This window comes from Dendrobates tinctorius, unplaced genomic scaffold, assembly GCF_039654945.1.
Source record: "Dendrobates tinctorius isolate UK_male_01 unplaced genomic scaffold, ASM3965494v1 ptg000129l, whole genome shotgun sequence".
Lineage (NCBI taxonomy): Eukaryota > Metazoa > Chordata > Amphibia > Anura > Dendrobatidae > Dendrobates > Dendrobates tinctorius.
In genome coordinates this window covers 34,835,637-34,848,333 of record NW_027361797.1, presented here as the reverse complement: position 1 = coordinate 34,848,333, position 12,697 = coordinate 34,835,637, and the positions used below count along the sequence as shown (strand labels likewise).

The 12,697-nt window shown below is 45.9% G+C and overlaps 1 protein-coding gene across 1 annotated transcript in view; it reads left to right on the top strand.

The window, feature by feature from the left end:
- Nucleotides 1–4,255: 4,255 nt before the first annotated feature.
- LOC141047712 (palmitoleoyl-protein carboxylesterase notum2-like) overlaps nucleotides 4,256–12,697 on the top strand; it is a 34,126-nt gene continuing 25,684 nt past the window's right edge. The window contains exons 1-4 of the mRNA XM_073542951.1: nucleotides 4,256–4,704; nucleotides 4,778–4,830; nucleotides 4,982–5,077; nucleotides 6,723–6,783. Of these exons, the coding sequence (XP_073399052.1) occupies nucleotides 4,367–4,704; nucleotides 4,778–4,830; nucleotides 4,982–5,077; nucleotides 6,723–6,783 (548 nt within the window). The 5' untranslated portion in view covers nucleotides 4,256–4,366. The remainder of the gene's footprint in view (nucleotides 4,705–4,777; nucleotides 4,831–4,981; nucleotides 5,078–6,722; nucleotides 6,784–12,697) is intronic.

Below are 12,697 nucleotides of genomic sequence, written 5' to 3'. Positions count from 1 at the left end.
CTGCTTTGTTTTCAATGCTTCATTGTATTTGGCTTTGAAAAAACTTTATTGATAGTCATGTGCAGATTACATGCATTTTTTTACCCGTGGATTTTCCGCATCTAACAAAATTCTATGACGAAAATACACACATAAGGGTATGTGCACACATATGCGTTTTTTTCACATTTTTTCACGGTTTTACCAAATAAAATGCTTAAAAGAAGCATCCCATTCATTTTAATGAATTCCGCACCTTTTGTGCATATTGATGCGTTTTTTTCCGTGAAAAAAACGCATTGCGGAAAAAAACGCAGCATGCTCATTAATTTCGTGGAAAATTCTGCATTTCTTGCTATTTTCTATGAGGCTAGGATCGCTCCGGAAAAAAAACGCATTAAAAACGCGTATTTTTTGCGCAAAAATCACGCAGAAAAAAACGCGCGTTTTCTGGGAAGGAGTCAGGTTTTCATGCAGAAATTTTCTGCCCACGTCTGCACATAGCCTAAAAATCAGAGTACCCCCATGAAAAGTTGACATTTTGCAGATTTAAAACATTGACTGTGTAAAAAAATGAAGCCCAGTGGGCAGAAGATTTCTATAAATCCCATCCACTTTCCTGAACTCTAAGGCCTCTTTCACACATCCGTTTTGCACCGTCAGGCGAGATCCGGCTTTTTTTTGTAAAACCAGATCCAGCGAAATGCAATGCCGGATCCGGTTTTTCCCCATTGACTTGTATTAGCGCCGGATGGCATTGCGGTTCGTCCGTTTTTTGCCGGATCCGGCTATTTGTCTCATTCCGGCGTCTAGAAAAAAACGGCTACTGTAACGTTTTTTGTCTCCAGCGAAAAAGCCGGAAGCGCCTGATCCGACGCTTCCGGCTTTTTGCCACAATGAAAGTCTATGGGAGATGGAATGCGCCGGATCCAGAAAAAGACGGATCCAGCCACCAGATCCGTTTTTTTAAGTCTGCGCATGCTCAGATCCAATTGGCCAGCCCCCAGGAAACAGATATAACCTGCTAGACGGATCCGGCAGAAAAACGGATCCGTTTCTACAGTTCTCCAAAATTTACGCCGGATCCGTTTTTTCTAAAAATAGCCGGATCCTGCCTGACGGCAAAAAACTGATGTGTGAAAGTAGCCTAAGACGCTGCATTTTTTGTGCAGTGAAAATACGGAGTTTCAAAAACTCATCGTGGGAACTTAACCTTGCATCTCACTTATCATGACAGAGGCATCCTAGATATTCATGGGGTTTTCCACATTTTAAAATTTTATTATTTGTTGTATTGTAAGGTTAGCTTCCCACAATCAACTTTTGGTGCATTTTTGACGCTGCGTATTTTTGCCGCTTCAAATGCAGCATCAATGTCAATTTCTCTTGTGGGTACGCCGAGTTTTCTGTGAAGATTCTCCATATAGACTTGGATTTGATGCGAAAATTCCTCAGGTAAAAAACGAACATGCGTTTTAAGTACGTTTTTTAATAAACAAGCAATCCCTGAATGTGTTGTGGCTTTCGAACAGCTGTGTGTCATGCAGCCGCGGGGACTGGAGCATAATATTCGAGCACGCCGAAGACACTCAGTTAGCCCCCGAGGGTGCTCAGATAACGCCTTATCCCGACACGTTTGCTCATCAATACACGTAGGCTCAACATTGATGATTCATTAATCAACGCAAAGAAGTTCAAAACAGACAGACAAGAGTTACAATCTCCCCATCAGAAGGAGCTCACTGACGGATTCTTAATTAAAGGGCTTTGCACCTTTTAGAAAAGCGATCCTCGAATATTTCCAAACGTTTGCTTCATATAAAATAACAAAGCCAGATCACTGCTGCAACCAGTCACTGAGCTCAGCGGCTTTGCCGGTAAAGACAGGAAAATTAGCTGAGCTCAGTGATTGGCTGCAGCGGTGAAGCACGCTGTAGTTGTGATATCACCGCCACAGCCTGAACACAGACACCAAAGCAGTGGTCACTGGCTTTCTTATTTTACATGACTTCAAGCATTTGGGGACCACTTTATTCAAACAGTAAGACCCGCTTAAGCCTATGTTCACACTGGAATTTTACATTCCTTTTGTCTGTTCCAGTTTTAAGAACAGACAGACAGAATTATGTTGGTAAATGCACTTGTGTGTTTCTTGACACGCGCATTTTCCAATTTGTGGCAGTGGGAAACTGCTGGACTACATTTGCACTAGTTCTGATAGAACTCGCTTACTATCTGCATTAACAATGATGCTCCGGTCAATACAGTAAATCTGGGTTGGATACAATGTGCCTTGATGTTACCAAGGGGAATTAGTGCTTATTCATAGGAATGAGGGTTTTTATAATGCTATGTTCACAAAGTGCATTTTTTCACCTGTTTTTTTTTTTGAGCATGTACTCTTTGAAAAACTGAAAAAGTTTTTTTAAAAAAGCTTTAAACACTCTTTTATTCGTTTCTATGTCAAAACAACTTGCTGCCTTTGATCGTCTTTTAACCACTTCAAGTTTCCATAAATGCCAAGGATTTAAAAAAAAAATTCACGTGACCACTGTTCAGGCGGTTTCTGCTGTTATGAAGTCACTCCATACTTTAGTCTATGGTGTTATTCATACATCTTTTTTTGTGGACTATGTGTCTACCAAAAAAAAAAAATCATGTAGACATGTCCGTTTTTGATCAGTCGTAGATGAAAATTGCCCACACAGATTAAAATCACAGATAGCACATGGATGACATCCTTGTGTTGTCAGTGATTAACACTGCCGTGAATAAGAGAAGCTTTGTAATTTATTGATTTTTTTCGTACTTGAAAATCACTGATAACACACTAATGTTAAAAACTGACACAATGACCAAACACTGATGAAAATCAGATAAAAAAAAACACTGATGACACTCAGGGTCTGTGCACACATTGCGGATTCTGCTGCGGATCTGCAGCGGATTTGGCCCTGCGGATCCGCTGCAGATTCTCCTGTGTTGTACAGTACCATTAAAGTCAATCTGAAATGGAAAACGCTGTGCACATGCTGCGGAAAACTCCACAGCATAAACGCTGCGGGTTCATTTCTGCAGCATGTAAATTCTTTGTGTGGATTACGCAGCGTTTTACATCTGCTCCATTATAGGAATCCGCAGGAGGAATTCGCACAAAATCTGCAGAAAATCCGCAGTAAATCTGCACTAAATCTGCAGGTAAAACGCAGGTCATTTTACCTGCGGATTCAGCCAAATCCACACAAAAAAATCCGCAGCCAAATCTACAACGTGTGCACATACCTTCAGACTGATTTTTGCATACATAAAAAAATCACTGCCGTCTGAATGAGGCCCAATTTGGGGTAGTTCACATATCCATGCTTTTTCCAGTCAGGGTGTATGCAAAAAAAAAAACCCCAAACATGTCAATTTTTTTTTATTATTACAGCCTCAAATCAAACTTGCCCTTTTCAATTAATGAGTCCGTGAAAAAAAAAAAAAACACAGCACGTGTTGTAACTTTTTTTTTTAATAAATGGGTAGGAAAAGTTTTTTTTTTTTCAACATGAGAAAACTGACAAATAGATCAAAAATGTTTGAAAATGGCGGTGGTCCATTTTTCTCACATGCACAAAAAACCCACCCCCAAAACAAATGTCTGAATGAGGCATAAGGCTGTGTGCACACGCTGCGGATTAGGTGCGGATTCATCCGCGCGGATTTTGTAAAATCCGCAGGTGAAACCGCAGGTCAAAAGACCTGCGGTTTTACCTGCGGATTGCTCTGCGGTTTTTCATCTCCTCAATAGAGGAGATGGCAAACCGCAGGAGAATCCGCAGAAAGAATTGACATGTCAATTCTTTCTGCGGATTGAAAACCGCAGATAATCCGCGCGGAAAATTCCGCACCGTCTGCACTGCGGTTTTTGATTCCCATAGGGAATCATTGTACTGTACACCGCAGCAAAAACTGCTGCGGGTCCGCAGCGGCCAAAACCGCTGCGGAACCGCAGCAAAATCCGCAGCGTGTGCACACAGCCTAAGGGTTTTTCTGAGGACTCTAAATACACCCCTATTTCCCAGGCTGATCACCAGTGACCTGCTCCATACAGACTTTGAGCTCTCCTACTACAACTCTCATATACAGGTCTCCAGGTGCAGCTCTTAATCACTGTGATAGACCTAATATCCGATATGGACTTTAGTTTGAGGAACCTTCACTAATCTTCACCATTCAGACCCCAGGCCATATTCCAGCTTTTCAAAAATACTGGTTAGGGAATCTGGCATTTTCTCCATTCACAAACATAAGACAGGGTTCTAGGTGGCCCAACTGTCTTTCCTGCAGCACATTATTGTGTCCATCTCATGCCAAGCTTTTGTTTCAGGTCTGTAATTTGAAGTAAATGGATGGAGTGAGAACAAAGATGCACAATATGCTGCTGATAGCGGCCATTCTGGTTATGGTTACTGTGGATGAGGTGATACCGCAATCCAGACGTGGGAATAAAGGCAGTTCAAGAAACTCACTTCAGGGTAGAGAAGTTCTTCAACTGGGTATTGAGGCGCAGTCCATTTCTGTTCCTCGGATGTCTTCAATGAATGTCTCCTTACTGGAACAGACTTTGGTTCCAACAAGAAGCTCAATGTTTGATTCATGGACTGAGCAGAAAGTCTCAGATGATATGAGACTGTATCTTCTGAAGAACACCCAGGTGACCTGCAATGATGGAACCACAGCAGGGTAAGCACACTGACAGACCATCAGACCAAGTAGATGTTCAAGATAACTTCTCTTCTGCCTTTTGCACTCACAGGTATTACATACGAGAAGCCAAAACCAGCAAGCGATGGATAATCTTTCTTGAAGGTAATAATGATTCTATTTTACAGCCCAACCGATCACCTTCTTATTTTCTCTCTTAATGGTTAAGCCTGAAAAATGGCTGGGGTCTTCTCTTCTAAGTAGCTGCAATAGGTAATCCTATGTTGGACATAAGATCTTCTATCTTTCTTTCCAGGAGGGTGGTGTTGTTACAGCAAGGAGACCTGTGATATCCGATATAAGAATACTAAGCGCCTAATGAGCTCCTCCAACTGGTCAAAAAGCAGAAGAGGTAACCTTGACTCCTTTAAAGGGTTTTTTTTCTTTCTTGAACAGATCTTTATATTCTATTTACAGGATTAGGCCAGTTTCACAAGACCTTACGTGCATGGATGGCAATCTTTTGACTGGCCATGGATCTAGCCCAACTCAATAGGCTGTTGACTTTGGGTCAGGAGACTCCTGACCAGTCTGAATTATGACCATGAATTTCAGAAAAAAATATCTGGTCGCTAGGACCCTCATGAGTACTAGATGTCTCAAGAACCTGTACATCTGCTGTGAGGAATTATTTAAATGGAGCCTGCAAGATGCCACTCTATCCAAGTGTATGGGAATTCTTGAGAAAACCAGATACCACGGTCCCCTAGACCTTCAATGCAGTGGCAGGATGCCTACTTGACCTTATGGAGTGGGGGAGGCTTGTTATAATGGTTCTGAATGGCGTGAGGTGCAGTGATCAGACACTTGTTATCTATTCAATACCTACCACAGTCTATGGAGCTGTTCACCTGACCAGTATTTTCCTTACACCGAGTGATCTGTATAAAATCATGGAGTCATTTTTCGATATTGACCTGAGTGTCCAATCAAAATCGTCAATACAGGTCTGTGAATGTAAAAACACTGGACAGAATTTTGGATTAATCCTGAATGATAAAAGGTGGAGAATTTTATTTATTTTTTTACATCTGAATGAGGCCTGAGGGGGAACTTATCAATACAGCTAACCAGGTTTATGCCATCAAAAAGAAATCGCCAGATTTTGTGACTCTTTGCAATTACTGAATTACTGCCAGGAGGGTCAAACCCCAAATTTACTGTGATGTTACTCAGAAAACTGGTTCAACTAGCTTTTCTCTTCTGGTGGAGTAGCTATGAGGGAACGTGCTTGGATAAGGTGTTATCCGAGCATGCTCGGGTGCTATCCGAGTGTCTTCTGTGTGCTCGAAAAATATTGGCGTCCCCATGGCTGCACGTCTTGCGGCTGTTCGATAGGCAATCCCTGCAAGTGTCGCGGCTAACAGCTGCAGGGACTCAAACAAATTTTTTGAGCACGTCAAGGACACTCGGGTAGCACCCAAGCATGTTTAAATACGACCTTATCCAAGCACATTCACTCATCACTACTAAATTGACAATCAAAAGATTCACCTACTGTATTTAGGTGTGTGCCGCTTATTAAATTTGATGCCCCTTACTCAGGCAGACTTTCCTACAAGACTGATGTAAGATATACCAGTCTTGATGGACTGTTCTCCTGTCTTTCTAGGTTGGAACCATGTAGCAGTAGATAATCCATATGCCACCTTCACATGGTGCCTCCATAATGCATCAAATTATGGAAATCTTCTTTAGTGGCAATTAAATACAGCATCTCCAAAACCGGTATATGAAATTTGGTTACTATGCGTGTAGTATGGGCATAGGCGAGGGGGTCTGTCATTGAAGTGCCAAGGTCTTTAGGCATAAAAATAGTTGTGTTTTTTTTTTTTTTTTTTTTTTTTTTTGTGTAAAATATATACTTTATAATTTGACAGGTTTTCTTTAAACCATGTCTCCATCTACACCGTGTATCTGACTTGATAATGTGATCTATATGATGTAGTCTTTGCAGCAGGACACTTACTCTGCTCACGTCCTCTTGTTTTCGGCAGGTATAGGAATTTTATCTCCCCGACAGGATGAGAATCCGCATTGGTGGAATCTAAATGCCGTGTAAGTTTTCTTATAAACCAGAACATTATACAAGACCATGCCCAATTATACATGAGGTTGGTGGAGGTTTTGCCCATGGCAACCTACCAGGTCCCATTGACACAGTTGATTTGCAATTTATCAACTTCTGTGGTTTTTTTTTTTTTTTCTTTTTTCTTCTTTGCACCTGTTTTATTATCAATCCATTGGTAAATGGAATCTAAAATCAATTGATTACTATCATATTGAGTGATCTCAGAAAAGTACCAAAAGTGCTGGCATCCTTTACGCCACAAGCGCTGCTCCAGTCCTATTGGGTCACGTTGAGTATATGGTGAATTTTTTTACCTCAGTGTTTTTAAGTCAAAACCAGGAGATGGTGATAAATCCAGAAGTGGTGACGTGCTACTATTATACTTTTCCTCTGATTGTCCTGGTTTTGGCTTATAAATACTGAGGTAAAATACTGACCAAGTACTGAATGTGTGAATGTGGTCTTAATGACTTTGGTGTATCATACTCTAACAAGCCCTTCAATAAGGCCAGCGTGCACAACACCAGTTTTACTTGATCTGTCCCAAAGTTGTTTTTTTTTTTTAACACTAAAAATTGTGAGTTTTTATTTGTGCACTGTTCAGCACCATCTGTCAGAGTGCAGAGGTTATGACTATCATTACACAGCGACAGTAGGGGGTGGTTTACCTGTGTATATCGTGCATGTAAAACTCGGCACACACGCAAGACAGGTTGACATGTAGTGGATTCCAAAGACACACTGCGGATCAGATTATGCAGTTTAAAACAAAAAAATAAAGCTAAAACTCCGCAAAAACAATGAACAAGGCAGATTGCTATTGACTATCTTGGTGCAAACACCTGTGGAAACCATTCATGGAAAAAAGGCTTGGTCACATGCAGAGTTTTCCATTCATATTTTATTGTTAAAAAAAAAAAAAAAAAAATTAAAAAAATCACAAACTTGAATGGGGACTTGTCACTGCGATAGCAATCTTGCCATGTTTTCTGCAGGTTGAGTGCAATCTCTAAACCTACTCTTGGGTAATACACACTATAAAACACTCATCTCAAATCAGGATAATCCCAGTGTTATGTCTTATCCAAAGATTTGGGTCCTGAGGTCCAAGCATCATAGACACCCCCCCCCCCCCCCCAAAAAAAAAAAGTGTAGGCAAACCAAAGGGTCCAGGGACATTTGCAAATGGGTAGTATTGCTCATAGAATGAACGTACACACTTGGTCAAAATTGTTGGTACCCCTCGTTTAATGACAGAAAAACCCACAATGGTCACAAAAATAACTTGAATCTGACAAAAGTAGTAAAAAATCTATGACAATGAACAAATGAAAGTCAGACATTGCTTTTCAACCATGCTTCCACAGAATTTATAAAAAAAAAAAAATTCATGAAATAGGCCTGGACAGAAATGATGGTGCCTCTGAAAATAATGTGACAAAAGGGACATGCTAATTAGTGGACACGCCTTGATTTAACATCACAGGTGTCTACAATCTTGGAATCAGTGAGTGGGCCTGTATAGAGGCTACAGATACTCACTGTGCTGTTTGGTGACATGGTGTGTATCACACTCAACATGGACCAGAGGAAGCTAAGGAAAGAGTTGTCTCAGGAGATTAGAAAGAAAATTATAGACAAACATGTTAAAGGTAAAAGTAATAAGACCATCTCCAAGCAGCGTGATGTTCCTGTGACTACAGTTGCACATATTATTCAGAAATTTAAGCTCCATGGGACTGTAGCCAACTTCCCTGGATGTGGCCATAGGAGGAAAATTGATGACAAATCAAAGAGACGGATAATAGGAATTGTAACAAAAAACCCAGAAAAAACTTCTAAACAGATTAAGGCTAAGAAATGGCTAGAGCTGAGCCACCCCACCCTACCAAAGGAGGCATAGGTGGAGGCCAGCATGACAGGGGGGTGGTCAGGAACACAAGGGGAGTACCCAGGAGGAGGGGAGTCGGGAGTATATAGTGGAGGGGCGGGGGTGTCCCCCCTCCTCTTTGGATCCGGCTCCCCAGCAAGAAGCAGTCACCACAGACAGCGAGTCCACTTACCATGGCCAAGGTGGAGCGGCTCCTGGAGCAGTTGCGGGAAGCGGCGTGGTCGCAGCCCCCAGGCTGGCTGGCATCACAGGTGGCGGTGATTGTGCCAGGCACCTCCGGGCAGTCGGCTTCAGGAGCGGTGAGAGAGCAGCGTTACAAGCGGGGGTGAGGCCTCCCGAGCGGCTCTCACCCGATTCAGCTCCCAGGGCCTTGCAGCGCCGCAGGAGCCCCTCCCAGGACCCTCCAGGCCGGGCGCTGCGTTCTGCTCCCACCGCTGCAACCCAGCCTGGGAGGAATCCGTAGGCCAGGCGAGGGCCCGCGGTGGTGACAAGGCCGCAGCCTAGATCCAGGTGGGGGGGCGGACCTGTCAAGCGCTGGGCGGCGGCAGGCACCAGGGACAGCGGAGGATCGCGGCGGGAGGATCGCAGCGGTAGCATCCACGCCACGCGGCCTGCCTCCCCCTCAAGCAGGGGGGACCATCGGCCTGCAGCCTGGCAGGGCTGCCATCACCATCCCCTAGCAGTGGGGGGACATCGGGTGCGGCGGGGGGCTGCGGCCAGGGGGCCCCGGATCGGCGGTCCGCTTCAGTGACTGCGTCAGGAGGACGCTACAGCAGCAGGGTTGTGGCCTGCTCCCCTGCAGGGCCGGCACCAAGGAAGCCCATAGACGGAGGTGATGGGCTCTTTCCGGGTGGCCTGGAGGCGCAGCGGGGGGCCATACATGTTTCCCTGCTGGATCTAGGCACGGCAGCAGGCACTCGACGCATGGTGTCCCGGCCGGCATCCGTATCCGAGCTCCCGCCATCGGGGTCCCCCGGGGGGCTCAGTCACTCCCATCCGGCTCCTCCCGTGGGAAGTCCCAGAGGTCGACAGCAAGCTGGTGAAGTTGCACCTGCGGATCGAGGTTTTCCAGCTGGAGGGCACACAGCCCCCTCGCAGCCTGGTGAGTATGGTTCTGTGTCCCCTGTTTGTCATCCCATTGTGACATCATCTTGGTAAGGCAGGGGGCCGCTGGCAGAATCCCTCGGTGTCAGTGGGGGGTTGGGGTTCGGTGGCGTAGCCGCAGTCGGCGGTGTCAGCGACGTGCTTGCGGACATGCGTAATTTTGGTGTCCCGTCTGGAGCGGGGTCTCGTCTCTCCTTCACCAGTAGCGGCTTGGGTAGGGGTACAAGCTGGGAGTCCTGCGGGGCAGAGCGGGTCGGAGAAGGAAAAATGTCGTGTGCATTTGGACGACAGGGCACATGGGGAGGTGTACGTTTGTTTTGAAGGCCAGTTGGGGGCTCACTTAAAGAAGGAAGTAAAGGAGTGCATTTGGAAGGACGAGTACGTGGAAATATTTTCCTTGTTGCCACTAGACAAATTTAATTTGGATAAGGGGAAGAATGATAGTAAAAAGGAGGATGAAGAAAAGTGCAGGTGGCGTTTGATTTTCTCCCCCCCCCCCCCCCCCCCCAAACGTTTGTTAATTGGCAACAAGCATTCGCTATCTTGGCGGGCGTCAATGGGGAAAAGTCCCCCGACAATTGCTCGGCGTTATTTTGTTACTTTGATGCCATCGGGGAGGCCTATAGGGTTTACGGGGGGCGGGCTTGGTTGTGTTACGACGAGCAATTCCGGCAGAGGAAGGCTGTCCGTCCGGGTATCCTCTGGGACCAGAAGGATATCGGGTTGTGGATGCGGCTCATGGCTCAAAATAAGTTTGGGAGCTCCTTTCACGGGGGGGCTCGGAGTACCAGCCAGAGTAGCAGCAGTTCCGGTGTCTCAGGCAGAGGCGGGCAAGGTCAATCGGAGAGTCATAAGTTGGGGGTGTGCTGGCAGTTCAACGACGGCCAGTGTAAGTCCGGGCAACTGCAAATTCAAACGTCTTTGCTCTAACTGCAATAGCACTTCGCATGGAGCCGCAAAGTGTTTCAAGAAAGGGAAGCCCAGGACCAACGGTAGTAATTCCCAAGGGGGAGACTCCAGTGAAGCTGGAAAGGATGGGCCCTTATCTAAATAGATATGGGGACCGGGAGAAGGTGGCGTTGCTGTGCGCGGGTTTTAAAGACTGTTTTGTTATTCCTCACCCCCTTTTGCAATTCCGCGGGTTTTAAAAAATCTGCTGGGTAAGGAGGTTTCGTTGGGCCGTATGGCTGGCCCCTTCGTTTCTCCCCCATTTTCGGATTTGGTGGTTTCCCCTCTGGGAGTGGTTCCAAAGAAAGAGCTGAATAAGTTTCAGCTTATTCAGCATTTGTCATACCCGCGCGGGGGGTTAACGGCTGTATTGATCCAGAGATCTATTCGGTGGTTTACTCCTCCTTTTGATGACGCAGCACGGTGGGTACGGAAATGTGGTTGGGGGGCCCTCATGGCTAAAACGGACGTTGAATCTGCATTTCGTTTGCTGCCGGTCCACCCGGATAGCATGAAGTTGCTACTGGGAAGGCATGTTTTTTGTGGACCGGTGTCTACCCATGGGATGTTCGCTGTCCTGTGCATATTTTGAAGCCTTCAGTTCCTTTTTGGAGTGGGTCTGCGTGATGTTTCCGGTTTCGATTCTGTCATTCAAGACTTAGATGACTTTTTGTGTGTTGGCCCGGCGGGTTCTTCGCGTTGAGAGAATGTTACAGGCCATGGAGTGGGTGGCGGAGCGTTTTGGAGTTCCACTCACGCCTGAAAAAACCGAAGGCCCCAGTACGTGCTTGTTTTTTTTTGGGGAATTGTCACTGACACGGTGAGTTGGGAGTTCCGGCTGCCGGAGGATAAGTTGGCCAATATGTAGGCGGAGGTGGTCCGAGCGCGCCGTGTTAAAAAAAATAAAAATAAAAAAAATTTGATCTCCAGTCTTTGTTGGAGAAGCTCAACTTTGCATGTCGGGTCATGCCGATGGGGCAAGTTTTTTTCACGTCATCTGGCAAGTGCGACTGCAGGGATTCGAGCCCCGCATCATTTCATCAGATTGTCGGCGGAACTCAGGGCAGATTTGGTGATTTGGGAGTCTTTTCTGGAAGGGTACAATGGCCGTTCGTTGGTGATGGAAGAGGTGTTCAGCAGCGACGCGTTGGAGTTGTTCACGGACGCAGCTGGCTGTGTCGGAATTGGGGCTTATTTTCGGGGGTAGTGGTGCGCGTCCTGGTGGCCTAATGAGTGGGTTACGGACGGCTTGGTACACAACATCACTTTGTTGGAGATCTTTCCGATTCTCGTAGCCGTACATCTGTGGGGACGGGAGTTTTGGTATCTGCGCGTGCGTTTTAATTGCAATAACATGGGCGTGGTGTGTGTGTGTGTGTGATCAATGGTCTTGCGGCACATTTATCGTAACACCCCAGTCGTTCGGGTGTTGCAACAGTTGGTCTTACTATGTTTGGATCTGAATGCGCATGTGACCGCGACACATGTTCCAGGTGTCAAGAACGATATCGCTGACTCTTTCTCATTCACAGTGGGATCGGTTCTGCTCTTTGGCGCCAGAGGCAGAGATCATGGGTTTAGCTCGTCCGGAGAAGCTGTGGAAAGTGGCTTACGGGCCGCAGAGTCGTTGATTGAGTCGTCGTTAGCTCCAAAAACTTGGGAGGCATATCGAGCTGTATGGAGCAAATGGGAGGAGCATCTGGTGGCCGTCGGGCCAGGGCTGGATCAGGAGGGAATTTTGTTGTCTTGGTTGGGGCGCGGGGCCTCCGAGGGTTGGTCTGGTGCGAAAGCCTTGAAGTCGTTGGAAATTTGGTTTTGGAGACTGTCTAGGGTCTCCTTAGTTCAAAGGAATGCTGGGGGTGATCTGGTGAAAGGTGGATGGGGAGTTTCCGACAGAAGTGGGCGGATCCCCAAGTAGATTAGTGGACAATATATATCAGTGTTGGTGCTCCCGAGCC